The following is a 26,760-nucleotide window of genomic DNA, read 5'->3' as shown; positions in this document are numbered from 1 at the left end:
TTCTGCCAATGGCTACCTTTGGCTGAAAGCCTTGCAGGGCAAGGACAATGGCTATAAAATAACCAGGATCCAGTGGAATAAATCAAAACAGGAAACTTAAATCACTTAAAGTCATCTTTCCCTTGCAAAATTGGCAATTAGGTTTTCAAAATGCAATCCACATAACCTTTTCCCAAGCTTCCAACCTTATTTGTATGATAAGGGAATCACCACTGAGGGAGGTGATTCTGCCCCTCTACTCTGCACTTGTGAGACCTCACCAGGAGTATTGTGTCCAGTTTTGGAGCCCCCAACACAAGTACACCATGGAGCTCTTGAAGCAAGCCCAGAGGACGGCTACAAAGATGATCAGAAGGCTAGAGCACCTCTCCTGTGAAGACAGGCTGAGAGAGTTGGGGTTGTTCAGCCTGGGGAGACCTTATGTGAGCCTTCTAGCACCTGAAGGGGGCCTGCAGAAAAGCTGGGGAGGGATATTCAAGGGTGTGTAGGGATAGGACAAGGGGTAATGGTTTTAAACTGGAAGAGGTCAGATTTAGGTTAGACATTAGGAAGAAATTCTTTAGTGTGAGCATGCTGAGACACTGGAAAAAGTTGCCCAGGAGGGCATGGAGGCCCCATCCCTGGAAGTGTTCAAGATGAGGTTGGATGGGGCTTTGAGCAACCTGGTCTAGTGGGAGGTGGAACAAGATGACCTTTAAGGTTCTTTCCAACCCTAACCATTCTATGATATGGGAAAAGAATCTTACAGTTGAAACATTTCTCCCCAGATGCCAGAGTCAAATTCCTTACTTGGATAATCCAACTCTCTAGTTGAAAAACTCAACTGCAGCTGGGGTGAGCCAAAATCATGGTAGCTTTGTTGTAACTTCTAGTGATCTCTTTCCATAAGAAAAGAATCTTAACATTGCTCTCACACAAGTGTGTGACAGAGAAGCAACTGCTTCTTGAAAAACGTTCTTATTCCATGCCAACACAACAGGTGTGCAACCCTTGCTGTTCTGCATTAGAAATGCCTCTCTTCTCTGCATCAGATCTTTCCCCCATGCACTACATTTTTTTTTCTGTACACAGCTTTATGTCTGCTGAAGATCCCTTTCAGTCATGTTTTAAAAAACTTAAATTAAAATAACTGATGTTAGAGACTTTAAAAAGAGCAATCACTTAGCTAATTCATCTTTAAAAGGTTTCCCACCTAACTTGATTCAGACATGATTTGCCTGCGAGGCAGCTCTAATAGGAAACATCAAGTACAAGTTTGTAAAGTGAGTGCTAGTAGGGAAAAACCTAGTGGGGGCCCCAGACCAACTTACACTTAGGAAAAAAAAAAAAAAAAAAAGGAAATGAAATGTAGATCAGGCTTATTATTTACTTGTTTGGGAGAAGGTAGATGACAGGACTGTCCTATGCCCTGCCTGCGCTTAAAATAAGCATCACAAAGAAAGGGAAGGACACGTCTATTGTCTGTGAAATTTTGTTCTTCTTCTAATACATGATAAAGAAAAAAAGTAAGATTTTGCTGAGCTTCCCATTTCTTTCAGCTCATTAAACAAATAAGGAACATTTTACTGGGGTTGAGGAGGACAAAAAGATTCTCATTTATGAGAAAAACTTTACCCCATACACACTTTTGAGTCAGTGCTAAGAGTTAACACGGTAAATTTTGAGAAATAGAAGACATATTTAGTTAGCTTTTTAATGCCCACAGGTTGATGTTTTCCAGCTGTTTTAGACTGTGTACTTCTTTATTTTTCCTGGTGGATGTAAACTGGGTATTTCAAATACTCCTCCTTTATTGGACATCCAATCAAACATTCTCACATGTGGTATTTGAATGACTGGGCAGTGCATTCCCTAAGTGCAGAATTAAAGTGGTCCCCTAAGTGGTCATGCAGAATTAAATACCACTCTTCTTCTGGAAAGCACATATCCTATTTCTGACATGATAGAAATCTAAGAAAGCTGACAACGAATGAGAAGAAAACAGGTATCACTCCAGAATTTCCAGATTCTTTATAGGCCAGTATGCCTCTTACTAGCCCCCTGCCTCCACACAGACAGAAAGACGGAAATAGTGGTCTCAGTACTCACAACGTTCTTAGAAATGTAAGTCACAGATTTTGAATCTCCTAGTCTGCACAAAACTTGGATGAAGATTTGGCCAAACTTACGTGTCTTCTGTTTTTTCACTCTGAATGTTTTTTGTTTTTTTTTTATCAAGGTCTAGTAACAAACAATGACCTTATCATGCTGCTGCTATCAATTAATTTCTGATTAGAACTATTATGAGATTGCACTCAAGTAACAAGAATTGTTAAGCCATTACATACAATCTCTTTCTTACAGTAGGACTTTCCTTGTTATGGGAAGAAACTAGGCTCTAATGTTGTCTTCTGCATCTTCACAGTTTGTATTAGTCATTTCTATGCAGTTGCTGAAGAGCAGAGCCATGGCAGCTCACTGAGGAGCCACACAGTCTTAAGCACAGGAATCACCTTCTGGATGTTCATATGCAATCTTGCATTTGGGTCCAGAGATATATTTAAACACATGCCTTAATTCTGCACCTCAGTGAATATAATTTTTCTACAAGTTCAACACACACTAAGGGACCCCTTGATCCAAAAAATACATTCTTTCCCATGATCACATGATTTACCCAGAGATCTGTTCACTTGAAAATCCTGAAACAGATTTTTCTTTTTTTCTTCAAATTAAAGCCTGTATGTTATTTTACAAATCTAGTTCACATTTAAAGAAATAGTTTCATAGGCCAAGATGTTGCTCTTTATTTCTGAATAACCTTTTTTGGTACTACAGCACATTTAACTGCTGCTGAAAAATTAGACCAATTGAAAGTGTCTATTCACTAGAAATCACAGGCATTGCATCACAGTCCTAAGTATGTGCACTCAGTAGCTTCTGCATAACAGAGATCTTCTGCAACTGTGCCATCAGCAATGTTTGCAGAATAGCAGTTAGGCTTGTATTTTCATCCAAAGCCATTTTAACATTTTCGTCAATTTGTTTTTCATTGCTTTGTATTTACTCAAGCAGTACTTACCATCTTCAAAAATTGCTCCTATCTGAAATGATAATTCAGAGCTATGTTCTGCTTCACATGGATAAACTGCTCTTGCTTTTCGGCAGGCAATGCTGAAAAATGAAATTATGAATTACAGTCATTATTGGCTGTTACAAAGACACTCCTTTCTCAAGTATTCTCTCTCCATTCTCAAGCATTCTCTCTCCATTCTCATTTGGAAATGACTAAAACTTTAAACAAAATCTCACATGCATCATTACAGGCTTATAATTCATACACACAAAATGCCAAAGCTTCACAGCTTACCGTTGCTGAATATCACACTCCCAGCTTTTTGCCCACTTATTTGCATGATAGTTAAACTCAACTTTCAACCACAATTAAAATATTGCAAAGTGCTAATCAGTAATTAAATCAATACTAGGCAAAGCATACTATACTTAATTTATAGACTGATGATCATTATATCTTCTGAAACATTCATTCATGAATCTTGCAATTCAGGGTTTTTTTTTTTTGTTCAATATTACTAGACTATTGAAGATGCTGTTCTGTCCTAAATACAGTAAAACTTCTAACACTGCAAGCAGTCTTCAGAGGTGTTCTCAAGATGCTAGTAATAAGCTATCAAATATGAATTTGTCCAAATACTCATTTATCCAAGTACCATAAGCAGAGTCCTTGGAATATGTAAGTATTTTTGGCATGTCTTCCTTAGTCACACCTTTGCAAACCAACAGCTTGCTGCTGTCCAATGACACTTCGTTTAGACAAAGCACTCAACACCATTAAATTATCATTTGTTGAGCCCAGGCAACAACAACTACACATAAAACACTGGGAAAGTCTCCCTGCCCCAAAGAACTTGCATTCAAACAGACACTGCTGTTCTGGTGCAAAACGCAACCAGTGATGAGAAATAGAATTTTGTTACCAGGTGTTGGAAAAAATTTATGAGTATACTCAACTACTTTAATTAGAAAAGCAAACATTATAAAAAAAGAAGGAAAAAGCTAAGGTGAAGACCTTCAAAGGAAAAAGTGAAAAAACTTTTTAAAATGGACAATAACTGGGAAGGAAACAGAAACTGGAGGGAAGGAAAGCAGGTCAAAAAAGTGAAAGAAAAGAATGAAACCACAGACACAGGTGAAGACTTAGGAAAGTTTTTCAGAGGCCAGAAGGCTAGGTTGAGAAAATTAAATTTGACATGGGTGGCTACAGAAAAGAAAGAATTTGTATTTGTAAAAGACAGATTCTCTGTAAGAGAATCATGGCGGTAGAAAAACACTATGAATTCAGCACCTAAATTGAAGTCCGCTTGTATTAACCAACAAGCTACAGGCTCAATCTGGGTGCCTTCTACAAAGAAGGTGTTCAAAGGAAAAATAAGATGAAGTACACAGTTATTTTATTCTGTCAAAATTGCTAAGGTTCTTTCTGGATTTGAGATAATAATTCACATAATGCAGAAGGCATGAACTAGCTGTTCATACAGAAAAAAGGAGGCAAATAAATAAGCAGCAAAAGTTGGAGTATCCATCATACCTTTCCACTGCTCTGTCACTCCCAGTGGCAGGGTTAGGGAAGAAGAAAGTGGGTGGTGTGGTATTTGTGGCAGCTGGATGAGCAGATGGAGTATTCATCCATGAGACCATCGATGGGCGGCTTTGTCCAGGACTAAGAAGAAATATATTCAAGACAGAATTAACAAAATGAACAGAATTTCTTTTCCTACCAAAATGTTTGAATCTTCATAATTAGATAATTAGTTAGATCCTCACATTCCAAACGAGTAGTAGCACTGAGCTGATTTTGCAGAAGTGGCCATTGTATGATTTTGCATTGCCTCCCTGGAAGTTTCTTCTACATGCCCTACATCCTAGTCTGAGACAAATTACCTGAGATGTATGACATAACCAATAACAAGAGAAAATTCCACATTCCTTATCTAATAAAGACAGATACAATGAAACTGGATATAGCAAGCTATTATTTGAGCTGCCACTTTGCCTTTACAAGTTTTGATGAATCTATTTAAAAATCTTCCCAGTGATGTGCTAAGGCATGTACGACGGGGAAGATTTCAAAAGAGGCTGCAGCTATTACAACACTGGGATCACGATGCTGGCTCTGGATTGAGATCTCATTCACATAGCTGCATGGATACTGCCTCAGCAGCTGCCCTCATGAGCACACTGTTCAAATATGTATTAAATTGATGACTGAATACATAGCTGCCACAAAAGAAGAAATAGTAGCCGAAGTTAAAACTTTTCATAGTCATTTGAAAAACTTACAAAGTCCTCCCCGACATAAAGCATGTTCCTAATTTTATACCTTAAAGAACTAAAGCATCCTAGGACTAAATGGCTTGTTTTCACCGCATGGACAAAACAACAAGTAGTCCAAACATTTTAATGTCAGCACATCTTTGGAACAAAGAGCTGGACTTCAAGCAGTTTCTACACAGAAAATAATTAAAATAATTTGCACACAGCTTTCACACAGGGATCACCATTCAGAAGTACTGACTACAACACAGCATTTATCAGTTCATCTTATGACAAGATTAGCCTCTTAGATAGCATAAATCTGCAAAGTATCACCATAATCTAGGAATCCAGTCCAGAATACACACCTAATCAGGGTGGATTGACCAAAAGCAAAAAAAGGGATCAACAATCACCCCAGTTATAACTGTAAAAGAACAAAAAGAAAGCAGAAAACATAACTTATGTAGCTGATTTTAAGCCTCTTGTGCACTGACATGTTTAATTTACAGAAGAAAGGATCACTGTTGTTGGTTTGCATAACATGGTTTACAACCAAAGACAACTTTTACAAACTGATTTTCCCAGCCGCTATATCTCATAGTCATTCTAGCAATTACGTAGTTAAGCAGACATTTATTTTATTATTAATTACTTTTTACATTCTGTACATTATAAAATGGTGAATGGCACATTCCTTATTTAATAAGACAATAGTCTTTCCTTGGGATCTGTGTCAGGCAGCATTTGGATGAAAACTGGAATTCACAGTGGATGAAAACAGCATTCTATAGTTAATTTCACTAATAAAAATGAAACTTAAATGTGCTGGAAACATAACCAGAAGGGTTTATAAAAATATGATCTGCTTTAAAAACTATGAGATTTACCAAATAAAGGAAGGAAACATATGTAGTAAACTGAACAAAAAGATTAATTCTGCTGACTAGAAACATATTTCCTGCTTAAATTTGGGAAGAGGATATCCAGTCTGCTTCACTGTTTCTGGATCTTCCACTATACCATTATTTACGTCTTCCAATAATTACATCCACCCTTTGAAGTCCAGCATCTACATAATTTTGTAGTTTATTTTTACCTGGACTTGTCCTCTTCCTCTCATTTTTATCTAAACATTGAAAAATTTTCCTCAGGTAAAACAAAAACCTTCAGCTAAACAACTTCTTTCAGAGAAGATAAGTGGAAAGCTAATACCAGCATTTCTATTATTTTCTCTAAATCCTGAGGATGAAAAATTTCTCAATGGCATCGTAAAGTTTATAAAGGTTGTTAGAAGGTAGATTGTTTCTCCCTCATTCTGCAAATACTGTAGGACTGCAGAATTCATTTTAACTCATAACAAAGGTAAACTTCAGAAAAATGTTTTTCAAAAGTGAATTAAAAAATTAACCTACTTTTTAGACTAAACTATTATAGTTTTTTTTAAAAAATGATATTCAAAGAAATAACATTTTCTTTGTGCACCTTTGTATTCAATTCAAATACATTCCAACATTAAAATTAGTTTCAGGCTCATTTCTGAAATCTGTAAAACTGTAGAAAATAGAAAAATAGTATCCCAAGTATATTGCCAGAATGTCTCTAATGCAGATTAATCATGATTCAAGAACATTCTACAAAGTGGTCTTCTCTAGCGCGTACCTCAGATTTGTGCTGTTGTGTTTCAACAAGTGAAAAATAGAAGCCTCCATTTATTAAATATTTCATTGAAACATGCATCATATTAATTTATGAAACTTACTTGATCAGCTCTAGAACACTGCCTATGTGTAAGATACAGGATTAATGTTTCCAGAACACTATTCAGAACAGAGAAGACACAAAAGATTCCCTCTGATCCAGAAAAGCAGTGGTCATTCATAAGAATACTTGGAATAAATAACAGTTTCTTGCTGAGACTTGGAGAGGAAAGAAAAAAAAAAAAAAAAAAAGAGGAAATGTGTGCATGTAAGGGAACAGAAATGAAATAAAATGCTCATATCCATGTTATGGCACGTTCATTCCTCACATTACAGACACTCAACAAGAAGGCTAATCTATCAACTGGTAAGACCACACTGTCCTTTACCAGGCAGCATTATACAAAAAACATGTACAAAATCAGCAGGCTTTCTACAAATTCTGAGCAACTCTACCAGTTTTAGTGGAAAAATGCTCCAGAAGTGCAGGTATGTGGAGAGCTGGGCTGCTCCCTCCCCCGCTTGTTGAAGAATCCCCTTAATACATTTCAGCTGTCGCAAAAGCACCGCAACTCAACTCCTCAAGGTGCCTATTGCTTTCAGCCCCTGGTTACAGAGCTAGAGATCACCAGGATCCAGCAGGGGACAAAAGATATTGTTTCACAGTTATTATAGTATTACCATAGTTTCACCAGGTTAAGAAGATGGAAAAAAAAAAAAAAAATAGTTTTAAATATTACAGATGTTCTAGAATTTCTATGTGGTTGTTTTTTTTTTAATTTACTGTACCTGGCTACCACATGAACCACAATTTAATTATAAAAACAGGTTTTACTCAATAGGAAAAATCAGTTCTAATGTTGTGGTGTGTAAGCAACAAAGTGCTGGATTTTATTTTTTTTTCTTGAAAGGATTCTTGTTATTTATAGCTCAAGATTAAAAGCAAAGTTACCTTCCTATAAAGCTTTGTATGCATTATCAAGCTAATGATATACTAGAAATATCTTCTCATATAGCATCTTAACTTTAAGAACGTATGTGGAAGAAATTTTTTCTCCCAAGGGCTAAAACTAAGGCAAATGCCTTTCCTGTGGAGAGAAAAGAAAAAAAGAAAAAAAATTAAAAAAAACCCACCAAAACAGACTGACAGAACACTCTCTCTGAGGAAATAATGCTATTGCCTGGCATAGTGAATGTTGGGAGAAGGGGGAAATGGCCCTACCAAAAATAAGCTAGAGATTTTGTAGTGATATTCAGAAACAAACTCCTGAAAACAAGATTTTATTGGATGTTTATCTAGCTGGTTCCTAAGGTAACACAGCTAAAGAGCAGCCTCTTATCTTGAGTGCAAGGAAAAGACTCTGTGAAAAGAATCTACATTGCAACTCTTGAGAAAAAAGGGTTGTTTCATAGTTGGGTTTGGCAGTCCCATGGGTGTCGTATCAGTGTCTGCCTGACATAAACTCAATGAAAGTGTTCTTAAAAGGTTTCATTATAAGATGACACAGTATATCAAAAGGTGTTGGCTATTTCTGATTCAATATGCAATGCAATACTCTCCAGCACCAGAACTGTCTTCCTGCATGTTAAAACCCTCATGGCCTTAGTAAGGCTGGGGAGCATAAAAATATATGGACCAAATTCTAAAAATTTTCACAGTTGCAGCAAAGCTGGAGACAAAACAGAAGAACATAATTTTCTCATCTATGTTCCCATCTGAAAAGAAACTCTGCCCCCAAAATTTAAAATATGTAACGTGCACATAACATTCATATATACAGAACACATCAGCCAGCACTGACTTAGGGGTTTTGTTAAACTTGGATTGTGAAGTCTCAGTGAAGCAGCAAATGACCTTTCACTCTTGTCTTGTAAATATGAAGCTAATGTTGACAGCAGCTGTCCTAAGTTAAAGCATTTTAAAATGGTTAATTCAGACAAAGCAAAAATTAAGTATGTACATCTCAAAGCTTATAGCATCATGCTGTTCCTTTTAGGAAAAAAATGAGGAGGCTGTGTTCCCTGGAATCATGCAAAGAAAAGAAGAAGATGAGAAGAAAAAAAAAAAAAAAAAAGAAAAAAAAGAAACTTTAGCTCATCACAGTGGTTGAATCCACATCCCTCCCTCTCTGAGAAGTCATACTGCTTACCCTGTGCTCACACAGTGGTGAGAAGACACTGAGAGACAAGGAGATGCCAGAGACTATTTTGTCCGAACCACATGACTAAGTTATATTATGCCTGTTTCAAAGGAGCTGCAAAATGAGGGCTCTTGCTCTGCTTACCTAACAAAAGAGTACCAAAAGAAGTGCCCACTCCACTAAACTCAGCTCTCAAACTGCTGAGTCATTGAAGAGAGGGCAGATAAAACAAAAACAAACTGTAAAATCAGCACAATGAGCAAAGAGCACTGCTACATACCTGGACTGTGCCTTCTACAGCTTTTTTTAATCTCTTCTTTCATTAAAATAAGATTATGACATTAGATATTACAGAAAATTTTCAAGAAACTGAAAATTAAGTCACTCATAATTATGTAAACAGCAAATTCACACCACTGCCAGCAAGTGCAAAAAGAAACTATTCCAATTTTAAGGAGACTACAGATACAGTCTACTGATGTAAATATAACAAGGCTGATGGGAATTCATTCAGCAAACAAAATTAATATCTATCTCCAAGGTTTCTGTTATGTGCAGAAGATCACTGTTTCTGTCCTTACTTGCCATCTGATGGTTGTTTTAACACCAGTTAGCTCACTGGGAATTTAAACAGCCTGAGATTTCATGAAGGACGATGAGCTTCTTCCCAGCCTGGTCACAAAGACCCTGAAAACACCCAGGAGCTGTGCAGCACAGCTCTCATCACCATTTTGAGAGCCTCCATGGGTATTAAAAAACTGAAAACAATGCCCCTAGTGTAGGACATATACACCATTGAGCTGGGTAACAGAGTATTTTCCTGCCAGAAGAACCAATAAAGAAGAAATGCAAAAGAAATTAAAGGAAGACCAGATTATTTCCTCTGCCAGTGGTCCCTTGAATATCTGTGAAAAGACATTTACATTGGTGCTTCTACTTCTCCTCTGGGTTTTGAGTGCCTTCAGTATTTGAACTGTCACAGCTGTATCTTACATGCTCCTACAGCAGCATCCAAAGTGGGATTCAGTTTAAAAACTATGAATCTTACTATTCTGAGCCCAGAAATGTAAGCGCTTTAAGAAGACATGTACCCCTATTCACGTACACACTCAGTCGACAGGTTTGAGGGACATGATGCTTTCCATCCCCTCCAGTTGCAAAACCCCAAAGGCTTTGAGAGGAAAAGAGAGGGGGACAATGTAAACAGATGCAAAGACAGTATCACCACCTTGAGGAAGGCTATCCCACATCTTCCACCATGACTCAGTATGGAACAACCATCAGAAGTCACCAAGTTCCAGCTCCCTAGGAAACCCAGAGACCCTGCAGTCTCAGATCCCAAAATGAACATTAGCTCTGACAAAAACATATAGCTTTGAAGAAGGCATCATGTAGATAATGAGAGGGGACTTCCAATCAAAAAGGAGGACTCTAGCCCAATGCTGAACACTCTATATGTGAAGAGAAAGTCTGTATATAAGTTCTGGCATAGGACATTGTACTGTAAGTACAAACAGATCTCATGGCAACTATGGACCAGTTACATCCATAAATCTTTCCTTATCAGAGAGATCCTCAGAAAGATTAATTACAACACATACCAAGGCCAGGGAATACCAAGTGTTTGGCTTTTTTGGTTCATTCCAAGGGCAAGTGAAAACAGACATAAGGCAGTTCATAGTGTTTTAGGACATGACGTGTAATCAACCTTTCAATGAGTAAGTCATCACAATAAGGGAAACAAACCTACACTAATCCATCAGAGGTGAGCTGCCATTATAGACAGCACTCCAGGAAAAGCTGAATAAGATAAACCTCATATCAATAAATGGGTTTGACCCACTTAGGAAGCCAGTAGTGACTTCATTAGCATCTGAAATACTCAACTACTCTTTGGAAACTATGTATTTTGAATTATTAAAAAAATTGAGGTTTGTACACCAGAGGAATAAAAATCAGAGTGTACATTTTTCAGAGCCAATCAAGAATGCAGAGAGTAATGTCAGTGTCGTGTCCTTCAGCAAAGAGCTATCAACCCTCTTGCAAAAAAAATGTGGCAGATTTATTTACTTTTTGGGCAAATGCAATAGGAAAATCAGAAGCTGTGCAGGACAGAGAAATTAAGCCAGAGGATGAATTTCACTACATTTTGTGCTTCACACTAATATTCTGTGTGGACTTGTCTATGATGTGATGTGATGTGATGCCATAAAGTATTTCACAGAAACATTGGCATAACTCTGTGTGGCTCAACTATGAGCTGAATAAAGTGAACTAATTAAACTGGTTTACAGTTTTCACCAAAAAAAATGTTAGAAAGAAATACCACCACTCCACAAACCAGATCCACAAGCACTAAACTGGGAAGTGAGAAAGAGGAACAAGTAGCATCATCAATACCTTAAGCAAAGATTGCCAAACAATTTGGAACACCACTACATTAAGTGCATCCTTACACAAAAGTTCAGGCTTCCTCCACTTTTAACGCAGACACAACACTAAGTATTCACTCAAGGAGTGTAGTGTCTTATATGCTATAAACTCAAATTATAGCTTACTGAGCACCCACTTTCCTATAAAGGCAAATCCTAAGTAATTCCTCACCTTAACCTTGCTGATAAACCCTGTCCTCTTCTACTGTGTTGTTGGGGTTTTTTTGCTTCCTCCATGAAGTTTGTGAATAAATTCAAACTTTCCTCTTACGACTACTATGGGCTATTGGCAGGTTTGTAATTTTGACCTCCTCTTCCCCTGGCTCTTGGTTTCATGGCTCAGTTTTGTATGCCAACTCATTTTATTTCCTTAATTTCCATCATGGTGTTTTTCTTTACTCACCCTTCCCCTTTCCACTCTATGTCTTCCCTTCATCTATTGTCTACAGATTTGTGGTGTTTCTGGTGGTACTGTTATATGGACACTTTTCCTTACCAACACTGCCAGCTGCCTGCCTCTTGGCACAGAATCTGCAGGGAGCACCAACCTGCAGCAGCTTCCAGAAAAGAAATAGCAAAGACATTACTAGGAAAGAAAGAGAGGGGAAGAAAACACAAAGTTATTCTTCATGAGAGATTAGCAGTAACCCTTCCTCAGATCAACCAGCATTTGAAGCAACTCTGAAGGAAGAACTGAAGGGTGGATTATGGGGTCTAAACTCCCTAGGTAATTTGCAACTGTAAAGTAGGTAACAGTTTAGGAAGAACTGATGGCTATGGATAAAAGATGTTTGCAGGCTTACTTAGTTAGAGTTGGGGTTTTTTGTTTAAATCCAGGTCAGAATAATATTATGGACAACTCACAAAATATATTTATTTGATACGGAGGAAATGAAATGTTACATGACCTGCTTGTTAAATGCAAGGCACAATATGGAAAATATCACTGTATTTGTACATTTTACTTCACAGATTTTTCACTGGCAAACTCCTGAAACAAGGAATGTTGCCTGTTTTCTAGTGTTTCAAATAGCAGTGGATGCAGATCAAAGAGAGGTGCTAAAGAATGCCCATACTGATAACTGCATTTCATCTAGAAGACACTGCTTACCATCAGAACACTGGCTATGGTGGCATCTAAATTAGAAGGAATGTGCAAGGAACTAGGTGCTTTTAATAAAGAAACGCTTTTCTTTTTTTCCCCAGAACCAACTGTGGCTTTAAGGTACATAATGAACACTTTCAGAATGTACTACTGGTGAAACTATACCAACATCAGTCCCAAAACAGTGCAACATGCTCTCCTTTACTGAAACAGAAACCACCTGGAGCTCTGTCAGAGTAGTTCCATTCTGAGAGTGGTTCCAGTGGAACCTGAGAAAGATAGATGGCTGAACAATGTTAGTTCTGTAGCTTGAGGGCAAGTGTGTACAGACACTGAAAGCAGAGAAGGAAAAGAAAGAATGCAAATGCTTTTATTAACATTAAACTGAGATTAACATTGCTGATCTGCCTTACAGAGGAAAAAAGGCCCATACCAGTGGACAGCACTACATGGGATGAATACTCTATCCAGCCCACTACCATAATTATCAGTCTCTGTCTGAGTTTAGTTTGTGCTAAGCATCCTTAGATAGATGGGATTTTCAAACAATACATGTTTATGACATGGTTTTGCATCAAGTAGAAAATGGAATTTGCCCATCCTGGTCTATTTGGAATTTGAATCTTGTGTCTACATAAACTGCTCAGTAACTTTGTGACAGACAGGGAAAAAGAGCTCTCTGTGTTCCACTATACAGTGCATGTAAAAATGAACTGTATTTATTTTTAGTATTTGGCTCTAGATGGAAGTGTGAAGCTAAACATATATTTAGGAAAAAAGCTGAAAAAACTGTAGGGTCCAAGATAATCTTAGAAGAGCAAACTTTGGTTTCCACTGAGAACCACCCCTACCATGGGCAGTGAGAGCCAACCATCACCCAACTCCACTCACCCCTACAGCTACATGGCAACACAGGGCATATGTCTGACCCACGCGGAGCTTTCAAAAATAATCTAGCATCAGGCAGACACTCACTTATAGATGTGAAAACCAACAGCTTAGCAGGGCTTCAAAATGGCACATATGTGAAACATCACCTTCCAGTTACACTATATGCACAGCACATCTTTAAATACTGACATGAAAACTGAGCAATCAGGACTCCATGAGACATTTGTAACTGGTGGTATAGCTCTTGCTTTCTTAGCTTCTTTCACCACTCTGGCCATGCAGTCCCCTCCCAGTGCCAGCCAGAAGATGAGCATGTATTTGCTTTCATTTGGTGCTACTCTCACCATGTGGAAGCTGTAGATCCTCTTGTTTTTAAAGGTGGGACAAGGAAAGGGCATACATCACAAAAAACTCTGCCAGGAAACATCACAGTGACAGCAGCTATGATTCAGGAAAAAATAGGCTTTTCCTATCTTGAAAACAAATACCAAAAAAATATTCTTGCTATCCATCATAGGTTATTGCTTAGAGCAAACTACTGATATAAACCAACCTGGGAATATCTAACATATCTTGACCCACAATGCAACATCCCTCCGCCAGGAAACAATGTGAGATTCTCTTCTACCAGAAAGTAGTCACCATCACCTTGTAAACTACATAACTACATAGTGATTGATCTCTTACAAGTAACACCCATTTGTTATAAACATCAGCAGAAACTTGAGAAACTGGATCCTCCTGTATTTCCATCTCCTCTAGAGTCAGTATGGTATTTACTGTAGCTCAGTGAAGACTTGCAATGCCATTTTAGAGACACTTTAAGAAATGTTTTTGTTCCAGTTTGGTACAAAATGCAAAATATTTTTAAATCCTGCACAAACAGAAAAGATTGTTCTACACCTAATTCTAGGATAGTCCAATTTATGAGACTAAAAGCATAGTTCAACAGCCAATGTTGTATTTCCTGGAACTGTGAGAGCTACCATAGTTAAACAATGGCATGTCAGCCATCATCCTTCCCTGCCCACAAGACCCTATGACACACAACAACTGCAGAAGTCCAAAGACATTCCCATTGCTGACATATAGTTCTGCCATTAATACAGCAGGGCTGTTCTGGGTTATTTTTGTTAAGACAAGGCCCTCTAAGTCATCAGAACTAGAAGGGAAGGAGAAGCCAATTTGGTGAAAAAAAGAAAGGAAAGAAAGACTGTACTGTTCACAGACAACTCTCTGTCACTGTCCAGGCTTGTTAGAGGCAGCTCATAAGCAAACTCCACAGACAGGTAAGTGGAAGAAAGAAACTGGTTTTGACATCTAGATGCACATACCATGCGCTTTTTCTTTTCCTTCCAAACAGAACTGTGTAAATACTGCTTCTAATTGAGCACAAAGCCTCAAGCCATCAAATAAAGTTTTCAAAACAGCAGTCCAGTATAATTTTTTAGTGAAAATTAAAAAATATAAAGAATTCCTTCAAACACCTGAAGTTCCTGAACCCTCTGGATAAAACCAACACTTCCTTCTTTTATTCTCTGAAGTGACATTATTTATGTTCTACTAACTTTATGTTCCTTAATTAGCTATGCTTGCTTTCATTGACATTCCAGTTTTATACCATATAGTGTTTTTTTCCACGCATGCACCTTTTTCATCAAATAGACTTTTGTTAATCCTACACACTACTAGTGGATAGCACAAGAGAATAAGGAAAGAGTAACTTCAGTTCTCTACTGAAGACATGACCTTTATGTAAAATACTTACAAATCCGGAATTCTTTCAATACATAAAATATTGTCCTAGCTAGTGAGTTCTCTAATCAGCAGTTAATTATTTGTGTTTGAATATAGAAATATAAAGCCATCATTTGTCTATCATATATTCCCATGTGTTACATACACCTGCGCATACATTTTACACACTTACTTCATCAACAGAACAGGCTGCTCAGAATGCCATTATGGAAAACATTTGTAAAAAATCTTTTCTCCAAACCTGCTCCTTTCACCTTCTTGGCACCGAAGGCTGGAAAACTTTGTCTTGACATGTTAAAGTTTGTATGAAGAGCAAACCAGAGAATTCAATTAAGTTCAACTTCTGCTTAAAAAACAAGTTATGTTCAGCTTTTTTATATCAAACATGAATATGTATTACAGAGATAAGACTAACATTTTAATGTCAGTTTTTGCTAGACTGAAGTCATGCTCGAAAGCTGAACATCTACACAGTTTACTGAAAGTGACAGACTTCATTTTCATCAGAAAACAGGCATTTAATTTAAGAAGAGACTAACAATGATAATTTTCTCAACAACAGACCCTAGGTACATGCTCATTACGGTGTATTTCTCCAAACCCAAAATTCGGCCCTACATCTTAACAGCCCTGCACCTAAGCTTAACACTGTCTGGAAATAAAACAAGGGTAATTCATCATACAGAGAATAGCTTACCTATTCATTGCCTAAATAAACAACATTAAAATTTTTTTAGCAGGTTACAGTAAAATGCATTAGGTTTCTGTAGAAAAAGAACATATATTTCACACAAACATTCAAGTAGCCTCTAAGCTCCATCAAAACATACAAACATAAACCTTTTTGCAGAAAAAGAAAACACACAATTATATGTAATTTCAAAGCATCACTCGCCACCAAACTGAAAAGGAAAACATGCTTCCTTTGCACAATGCTACGAGTGGCAAAAATGTTACTTAAAATTCAGGTTACTTACAGATTTGTTGTCCAGCCTGCAAGATCTCCACTGTCCATAATAAGGTGATTTCCATCCAGAGGCCTGGGAGGGCTACTAGAGAAGGCAGGTGTCGGAGACTGGGAAGAAAGAGAATCCATGCTCCCAGTTGGGGTGTCTTCTCTGGGAGAGCTGTGAGCGTCAGCTAGAAAAGAGCACACAAGTCAGAAAAATACCAAAATAACCTTCTCATGAGCCAAAGAAGCTGCTTTGGTAACAATGTCCTGAAATACATATGACAGGAAAACTTATGCACATTTTCACGTATCTCAGAGTACAAGCAATCACCCAGCACATCCCCAAAAGGCACCATTACAATTTCCCCTATCATTATTACCCAGTTATCTTCACAACATAACATATTCCCTGTCCCCTTTTCAACACATGTTTTATGTGGATGAAATTGTCAGTTTTGTGAGGGGAAGGGGAGTGGGTTTAGCCAAATGCATCACTTCAGATAACAAAATAGTTTAAGGTGTACAAATTGCGCATCCGCACCTCTCTAACAACACAGTCTCAAGGAGTATTTTGCTACACATTTAAGGAACTTATTGCTTTAAAGTACCATAAACACAATCCTACCAAATGTGAAACAATGAAATTAAAAAGGTCAGAATAAACAGATCTCTAAACAAACACACATTACCCAAGAATGTTACTTTTATTACTCCTTTTTAACTGTTACGTTTAAGAGAACTCATCATATTCTGGTCAACTATTTGTTTTCAGAGGCTACTCTTAGACTGTCACTCAGGAGGCTACATATTAAGAGATGAATGCTAGAGAAAACATTAAAAGAACACCATTCCTATACCATGGACAGTAAGAAAAAGTTACCACTGTGTCACAGCACTGACTGCAAACCATGCTGATACATTTAGCCAAACAGCATGTACTTCCCTGAAAAAACTAACCTGCACCTACATAGCTTTGCCTTTTTACATTTTTATTTAAACATCAGCTGTACATTTTATAAATGCTAAAGGAAGAGCACAGAATGAGGATGACAGGAAATACTGAAGTCTCCATCCCAGCTAAGTCCACAATCTCAAATGGGGCCTGTGGCTGTTTTCAGAATACTAGTATTTAAGTCATAAGGATCACTTCTAGACACCATTTACAGGGCTCTCTGCATCTGTTCCTTTTCTCCTCTGTCCATCCTTCTCCCACTAGCATCCGTGAACATGGCTCACAGCCCTGCTAAACAACAACCTCACAAAAGTCCTTCTGGAGTGGATTAGATATGGCTGACCTCACAGTCGGTAAAAGTCCCGCTTCTTTGGGACCAAAAGCTTTGCACAAAAGAATGAACAACTAAGTCCTAACAAAGCACCACAATAACGTGATGAAAAACTGTTAACATATTGTGCTTAGTTGACAAGCTGTGTCTCCTATATACAGTACAAGTCCTGTACAGCAATACTTTTTAAATCTAAATGAATTACAACTGTATGGTTAACAACTGAGCTTAATTCTATTCCATCAAGCTAAGCTGTATTGTTGCAGTTATTTCATTTCTTATTTTTTTCTTAATTAATTAAAAATGCAACAACAATGAAAAACCACCTACACTGGATAAAATTCTTCTCACAACTCTATTCCTGCCTCAACCACTTCAATTCCTTCTGCTTTGAAAGCAGAAAGCAAACAAAGCACTTGCCTGCTTCCTCAGTCATCTCACCCTCACCCCCTCCCAGCAACTCTCAGAGAACAACTTCCCTAGAGAGTAAAATGACATACAACTAGAAACACTGAAATTATAAAAGTCGTCATCTGGAAATTTCTCCCTAAAGCAGCTGCTAATTTAAGGACCAAAATTAGCCTGTAATAATAAAGTATTATAAGCTCTGAGGAGGAGAATGTTAACCTGGAAAAGCGAGTCACTGACACTCCAGCCCAATCCTTCTCCCCTCGCACCTCCTCACTGTGCCTGGGCCACGCTGCTCTGCCGCTCTCATTTACATGACACAAGAACAGTAGGAGTGTCAGGTAAACATTAATTAATGACATCTCATTTGCAGATATATGTGTCACAATGGTAAATATATGAGAAATTCTACAGTAATACCACAATTTTACTTTATAAAGAAACTGCATTCCTTAAAACTAAATAGATTTAAGTCCTTTAAATTCATCATAATTTCTTTTCAAAGTCGTATTATTAATGCAACCCAGATTATCAAACTACCCGCTTTACCTTAACTATTCACTTAACATTACTAAAACAGTAGGAGAATGGAATATTAATCTGTTCTTTAACATTATGAACATGACCAACTCACTGTACTTCCCTACAGAAAGCAGAGGCTCTTCCGTTGAACTTATTCTCAGAGCACATAGAAAAAGTAAAAAATAGGAAATACTTCAGTCACGCACAGTCAAGTCTACAGAGAAGACTACAGTATACAAGCAATTGCATTAGACATGACCATAAATTAAACTCTATATTAAATCTTTCCTCAAATTTTACCTCTTCCTTCCTGAGCCAGTGTTTTCTCACGGTCAATACTGCACTGGAATCTCAAGAATAAGACTGGTTTTGAACACAAAAAGCAAACCAGATATTTAAACAGGAAAATGCCTGCTAAATTCTATGGGATTAAGTGAATGCTCTCTAAAAACATGTTTAAAGATATTCTACATTTCTGATGTTTTGAATTTTCCATGTTTGTAAAGCAAAACAGTAACTTTATTCAGGAAAAGGCAATTCTGTATTACTGCAAAAACAGATTACATTAACATCTAGCACATTTTCATGATTAAAATCAATATATGCTCAAACACCAAGTCTTCAAAATACAGTGTCATTGCTTCAGCAGTACAAAGATTTCACCTTGTGTGTTGATGGCAAAAGTTCTGATAACTTCAGAAACTATGTTAACTCCTATACATGGCACAGACGATAGAATTATATCCAGTTATCTCTATGAAGCTTAATAACCTGCTTTTGATTAATACCCATTTCATGTTGGACTAAACTGTATCTTCCAAAAAGTCTTTGTCTGAAGACATGAGCAGATGACAAAGGTAATACAATCAATTGACTGCTAATTAACATACTCATAAATGCACATACCTTCAATTTGTTAGGCTTTATTTACCAGGCACAACCCATGCATTGCTAATAAATACAGTACCTCTCATATCCATTGTTTGTGCTGTGCAAAGGTATTTAAACAATATCCTTTATAAGTCTAACACTAAATCTCTCAGTGTAGGAGATTTTGCAGTTTTGGGATCATGCACCTGTTTAATAAACCTATTTCATTTTCCCATAGTTCTTCCTGAAGAGCATGCACCAGATCTGAGTTCACAATTTTTGTTGTAGTCCCTTGAGTGTCACGTTGAGCATTAATTCCACCACTTACTCCTACTCATGAATTCTCTGTTCGTACATCTTCAGAATTCAGGGGCTCCCTAATATTGATAGTCTAATATTTTACTGTTTCTCTCCTCTCATTCCTCTTTCCTTCCAACACTGTTCTCCAGTGAGCAGCACTGTCAGGTTTCCTACTTCTGTGAAGGGCTGACTGCCACATTGGACTGACAGGTCCTTTCAAAGAGGAGCTCCAGAAACTTCCTACTCTTCTTTTCTATCACTTGAATTCTAATGAGCTCTTACACTATAAAATAGGGAAGATATGAGTTCTTTTAAAGCTCATTTATGTCATTCTTTGAGTATGTAGTTTGGTATTCTTAGTGCCTTTATTTTCTCTCCCATTACACTCTTATCTTTGGGTGCCAGAGTACCAGAACAGATGAAAGATGTGAGGGTTCTCACTATAAAAGTGGTAAGTATATATGACATCTCATAAACTTTTTTCAACACCCCAGACATCAGCTCTTCATCTTTTCTTCTTTAAGTTTGTGTGAAGCCTGAGTGCTTTCAGCTTGCCCATCCTTCTAAAGCTGCCACCAAGCTGCTTCTACAGTTCACCTCCTCATCCTACACAAACAGGTATGTAAGATACAATTTTACTCTCAACAGAGTTAAAACTTCTTTCACATTCTCATCACCTTTTGCATATTATTTAAATTTTTTGAATGCTCAGATCCTTTTAAACTGACATCTAAATTATCTTCTTCTTCAGTGCTCTAATCAAAATACTCATCCAAGCCTTAGAGCTTTCCCTGTGCCTCTGCAACAGATACCCATGCTTTGTCTTTAGGGCTGATCACAGTTTAGACCAGTCCTACCTAGAAAATGAAAGCTTAGGTTGATTATAACCATTTACTGGTTGTTTCCAGCTGGTACTACTTACCATTTGGTTTCTAAACCAAATATCCTTCGTCCCCTCCCTGCCTCATGTTGCCCCTTCTCATAATGAAAAATCTCCAAAAAGTAGGAAGGTACCTATATAAAGACTTACCTCATTTAGCTTCTCTCTAGCAAATATGTAATCCTCAATACCTTTTCCTTTTCTCTGGATGAGCCTTGGATTGTAAAGGCTCTCAGAGCCTCCATACTAGAAATATGAACTTAGCTCCTTCCTAGGTTAAACATTAGGAAGAAATTCTTTACTGTGAGGGTGGTGAGACACTGGAACACGTTGCCCAGGGAAGCTGTGGATGCCCCATTCCAGAAGTGTTCCGGGCCAGGCTGGATAGGGCTTTGAGAAACCTGGTCTAGTGGAATGTGTCCCTGCCCATGCAGAGGGGTTGGAACTAGATGATCTTAAGGTCCCTTCCATTCTATGATTTTATGATTCTAACTGAGCATTACATGCCTCCCAGTTGACTTTTTTCTCCTTTTTCCATCTGGCTAGTCTAAGAATATTTTTTGTTGGCAACCAAAGTTGAAAGAAACTGAAATACTTTGGCAGTGTCAATAATCAGATCCTTACTTTACTCCAAGAATTCTAAATAAGAAAAAACATTTGTAAAAAAAACTACATAAATGAGAGAGCTAACACTATCAGTTACTTGCTTGAGTGACAGTTTTCTTCCAACTTCTGATTAAGTGAACTAAAGAATTATATACTTTACTATTAAAAGAAAGACTAATCTCTAACATCAACATTACAACCAATGTCTATAGTTTAAGAATATCCAGAGGATGAAAGCAGTTTATCAAAGTGAATGTTTCTGGAATAGATGAGGAATATATGACAGTTTCTATTGAGATACAAAGAATGAGCAAACAGAAAACTGTTGTATATGTTTTAAGTGCTCATCAGATACACAACTTGTGGCAAAATAAGAGGATAAAAGATGTCTTATCCTGCCTTGACACAATCATACAGGTCTAGTTGTAGGTAAAGGGTGATGGGAAGAATTAACGAGGAGAGTAAACTAAAGATGCTGCAAAATCCCTATTCCCACATTCAGGTCTGACATTCTCTGCATCACGAGATGGGGAAGCAGCAGCTGCACTGTTGTGCAGCCACCCATCCTCCCCGATCAGCATCACAGCTGCCTCCAGCTCCAAGATAGCTATTTATGGGGAATGAATGTTAACTGCTGAAAATAATACAAAAGTTTAACCAAGTAGAAAGTAGCTTATGTTAATTTGTAGGTGTATACTATGTTTTCATTTTAATAGGAATGTCACAGATCAGGGATACAAAAGAAATATGAGCATCATAAATATCCTCTACCAAGTGGTACCTTAGTTCCACGTGGTACAACTTCAGCATGCAGAGACAACCGGCATGAAAAACATAACCAATTATTATTCACCTCCAGATTACAGAAGTTGTGCTCTTTAAACACATACATTTCCAAACTGAGATGAAATCACAAAAAAACCAGCTAACTATTATTTGTTCTTTGATTAAAAACAATCACAGAGAATGCTAAAAATGAACAAGAGAGTTATTTCACTGTTCGTGAAAATGGGTACTTTGGAGGTCAGATTCCTGTAAATACTCAGAAAAATAGCTTCATATTACCACATTTCATTAACAAAAAGTATCCATTATCCTCATTGTGTAGCAAATGGTATACACTGCAGAGCTGCCTTGGTATGCAGGTAGTTCTCAAATAAATGTAGACATCATCGACTCATACACCCTAAAACCAATAGAGCTTTCATGGAGCAAATGGACAGCACACAGCCCACATCAGTTTCTTGCATCAGTTTCAAAACACACACAGCAAGAATTACATCTCTATGCCAGCTATTTTTTTCTCACACACAAAATAATTAACATGACTATTAGTGTTGACTATAGTTTTTCCTAGATAAAGACCAACTTTGACATACTTTTCAAATGTGTGCATGTACAAACTTGTATCTTAGGCACAAAGTAGCTCTTCCGTAGAAAGATTTGGGTTTTTTCCAACTCCGCAATGATTCAGATATGTCAGAAAAAGGAGGAAACTGCACTAGACAGAATTTGCCTCAAGACTGGCTGACGCAACTCAAGAATTGTAGCCAGCAAGGTTAGTGTCTGAGTTTGGGCTAGGAAAGGGAAATAAATGTGCTCATCTGCAAGTTACTTAGAGGCAAGTGTGGTCTGGGGAAAATTCCCCTGCTCACCTCCTTTTTAATACTCTTTTTTTTTATTTCTAAAATGCAAAGTTCAATTTTAAACAAGCATCTTTCTAGACATACACTTAAACTGTAACAGCAAGCAATTATTTCAATTAATATCTCCCTCACTACAGGTTGCCTCTCAAAATTCAGCAGAACTAATATCTGTATTACTTCTTTACATCAATAAAATCCTGAAGACACAGAATTACAAATAAACCTTTCACTGGGCATGCTAAAACTAAAATGCATAAAGAATTCCAATTTATTCCTCAAGCTGTGGAAAAAAAAAGTTCAAGATAAGAGTCAGGTATATAAGGTTGAGGTGTTAATTTATATTAAATTTTGAAACACAATATAAATGAGATACAAATGAGAGGTTCCTCTTTTGATTTGAGTATACTCTGATAACAGAAGCAGCATCTGAACTAAAAATTTACTCATTTTTTCACCAGAACTTGCTTGGCAGGAAACCACACATGACATTACCAGGCTGGCCAGATGCCACACATTAGTTTCATGGTTGAAAAATGCAGTGATGAACTGAAGCTACTTCCTGAAAACTATGGCAAATACTAAGGTAAACAGATTGTCCCACAGCTTTCATAGTTTTTTCATAGCACTGAAGGTTGTGGCTTTCCACAAGTCCATGCAACATTTACCTATGGTAAATGCATTGAAACCTGCCAACAGAACAGCTCTAGTCCCATCAATGAGAATGAAAACTGTGAAAAAACAAAGCAGATCAAAAAGGGGTACAATGCTATAATCACGGATAAAACTTCCCTAATTCAGCAACGCTTAAATGGTATCAAAGTCCATGAAAATAGCATTCTGTGTTTCCTATTCCTTTCTGTTGAGTTGGCAGTTCAGACACTGATCAAGTGGAAAATGTCTCTGGAAGAGTCTTTCCACCCCCAAAAGGTAAAGTGTTCAAAAATCATCATGCTGTTATCTCCTATTCTCTTGCTATTTAGCTTACCTCACTTGCAATTACTTCCCATGACCTACTAAAAGCACAAGTTTTGTACCAATAAATTAACAACCTCTGGTGGTACCTGGATAATGACAAAGACTAACTTCTCCCACATTTTGTATGTGACAGGTCTTTCATACAAAAGTCAGCCTGAAATATTTTCAGTATGCTGCTAACACCTGGCTATTCCTTCTTCATCGTTTTGTTCACCTCTCTCCTTTTGCCATAACAGTGACTTCAAAGGAGGGATGGATGAAACAGGATGCCTATGACTTACTAAAAAGACAATTGACAACAAGCTAAGCAAGCCTTATGGAAGTTTTATCCACCACTTGAACTGAAGGCAACAACTAAGACACAGAATGCACACTCTAATCCACAGGAAGTTTACTGAAGAGCTGAACAGCTTCAAGTCTTTGTTCAGATTGTACTTCTGCGAGCTGGGTGAGAGCATTTACTTTCAACCAACAGAGGCTGGCCAGGGCACAGCTGGCATTAGCAAAGATACATCAGTGACTCCCATGCCTAGGATTAATGGCTTTCAGCATGCCAAATTGGCCTTCTTACAGTATTATGTGCCTTTGCATGTCTGCATGCAGAAGGTCGAGAATTTAAGAGATGAGGGATTATTACAGGAGATCAGAGATATATAATAATGTCTGGCCTCAAGGAAAGACTGACCCTTTCTCCTGAACTCCTCATTCCTTCTTCAAATTCAGATTTTAATCCTAAATCTATTTATATTTCCTTTCGCTACACCTCTGACTCCAGCTGTGTGCATGTTTGTGCACATATGGCTGTGTTTACTTTAAACATTTCTAAAAACTTTAAATTTCATATGCTGAAACTGGACAAGTCTCACACCAACCACGAAGATTTGATATGTCAATTGGAAAGAAGTAAAAGTTAGGAAATGTTTACTATGTTACAACAGCTAAATTTTATTTTGGTTACCTGTGCAGTAAGTAGGCTGTAGCAAGTAGATTACTCACAGGTAACATAACAATGGCCAGACAATCTATATTGTGTATATAATGCATGGAGTAAAATGACTCCATTATTCCAAGAAAACAGGCTCTTTCTTTGGACACAAAGCTTTCCAAGCAGAAGCTGATTATCTGATAGGAAATTGAGACCCTACACATACCCACTATTATCCACTATTATTAGGGCAAAAACTTCACCTTTACTGGCAGTAGCTCAAGAAGACCTGTACTTTGTATAGCTCTCATCCTACTCAGAGCCATCAAGTGGAAGAAGCTGTGATAGCACAGAAATGCAGGAACTATTCTTGCAGCAAGGTGAAATATGAAGTATCTTAAATTCCACATGGCAAACATCAATCATCCTGATCTTCCACACACAACTAATGTTGTTGCACCTATTTTGTAACAGGATAGCTGTGTGTTCTGCTCAGCTGTTAACAATAGCTTTGTAAGCAAGTGTTGTAAGCCCTTATGGCTTTTTGATATGCCGATGTAGCTACTTTGCTTTCCATTTCCCCTACTATGTGCCAGGTTACAGAAACAGTTCCAAGCAGCAGATTCAGAAATAGAAAGAGTTCAAGGCCAGGCTTCACACCTGCAACCTTGCAGCTCTGGGCTGTTCCAGCCCTGAAGACCAATCTCCTTATTATAAATCCAAGGCTTCCTCTACCATCCAGGTTTTACATTGAGCAATTCCAAATGAATTTTATGTTTTTTACTTATTTGTTTGGGGCAGGAAGCAATGGGAGGAGAAGGGAGAGGGAATACTGCATGGATCACATTTTACTTTGATGAATTAATTTAATTTAATGCCACAGTAGTTTGTGCAAATTAACTTATCATTCCATTTAAGACACTGTGTCACTCAAATTCCACACAAAAAATCATAAATATCTACTCCTATTCAACACCAACATACCATTCATACTTTGGTTTTATTAAATACTTCAGAGGGTAAATACAAATTAGCACAAAGTCTTAAAGGGTTAAGTAGGAGTTCTGATTTTTATTTCTTTTGGAGTGCTACACAAGAATCTGTTTTCAAAAGCACTACAAATATAATATTTAGTTTAGAGCAGTAGCAGAAATCTATCACAAATGCCCCATAATGCCCCTGGAATTCCAGAGTAGGGGAATAGGAGAAAAAAAGCAAATAAAGAAGCCCTCCACATGATACTAGTGTGCTATGCCCATGTATGTGCCAATGAGAAATTTTTACACCCAGAGGGAACTCAAATAGAATAAGGCATCAGCAAGCGCTGTGACTTAAGACACATATTTTGGTTTGTTTAGAAAATAAGTTGCTCTGTAGTTGGACAAATAGCCACACCAAAACCTATTTCTTGTCTCCAGGTGTGATTTACGCAACTCATGCTGACTCTTTGTTCATCTTATCTGAACTGCATTATAGTGCCTACTTTACACAGGACTTTTCTTGCCATGTTGCTCCAGTAGTCCTGCAAAATAGTTTAATAACCTCCAAGTCTCTGGCACAGAAAAACATCAAACAAAAAAACAAACCTATTTATTTTGCTACAGAACAAGAGCATAAAAATTAAAATAAAATTGGGAGAGAAAAAAACTGTAGCTCTGCATTGCCCTCTAGAAGAAACATAAATCAAAAGAGCTCTCTTCTGATATATATTGACTGTCCAAATGGAAAATAAAGACCTAATGACATTTTCAGAAGAACAGGATAATCAACTCCCTGTTCTAGCTAACAGTCTTTCCCTCTCTGCATAGACAGAGACAGAATGCAATCAGTTGTACATAGCTGAGACTGTAAGCCACAGGAGTTTCTGCATTGCTACTTAATTCACTCTAAAATTCATTCACCCCCTAGAAGGATGGGAAGAATAAAAACTATTTACAGAAAAAAAAGAAAAAAGAAAAAAAAAAAATCCAGATCCCATGTATTCATTTTAGAAGGCAAGAAAACTCTGGAAAAATGATCCTAATGTAAATCTCAGACAAATCTGCATCCTGCT

General features: G+C 37.5%; 1 protein-coding gene across 1 annotated transcript in view; it reads right to left on the bottom strand.

Annotated features, from left to right (window-relative positions):
- Window positions 1–26,760, bottom strand: part of ARHGAP10 (Rho GTPase activating protein 10) — a 101,120-nt gene that overhangs the window by 6,201 nt on the left and 68,159 nt on the right. The window contains exons 20-22 of the mRNA XM_010009004.1: window positions 16,318–16,480; window positions 4,589–4,720; window positions 3,062–3,153 (exon numbers count right to left, since the gene is read on the bottom strand). Coding sequence (XP_010007306.1) covers window positions 3,062–3,153; window positions 4,589–4,720; window positions 16,318–16,480 — 387 coding nt within the window. The remainder of the gene's footprint in view (window positions 1–3,061; window positions 3,154–4,588; window positions 4,721–16,317; window positions 16,481–26,760) is intronic.

The sequence above is a fragment of the Chaetura pelagica genome, unplaced genomic scaffold, assembly GCF_000747805.2.
Source record: "Chaetura pelagica isolate M959 unplaced genomic scaffold, ChaPel_1.0 scaffold221, whole genome shotgun sequence".
Classification (NCBI taxonomy): domain Eukaryota; kingdom Metazoa; phylum Chordata; class Aves; order Apodiformes; family Apodidae; genus Chaetura; species Chaetura pelagica.
Note: the sequence above shows the minus strand (reverse complement) of the source record. Positions and strands in the feature narration are given on the sequence as shown.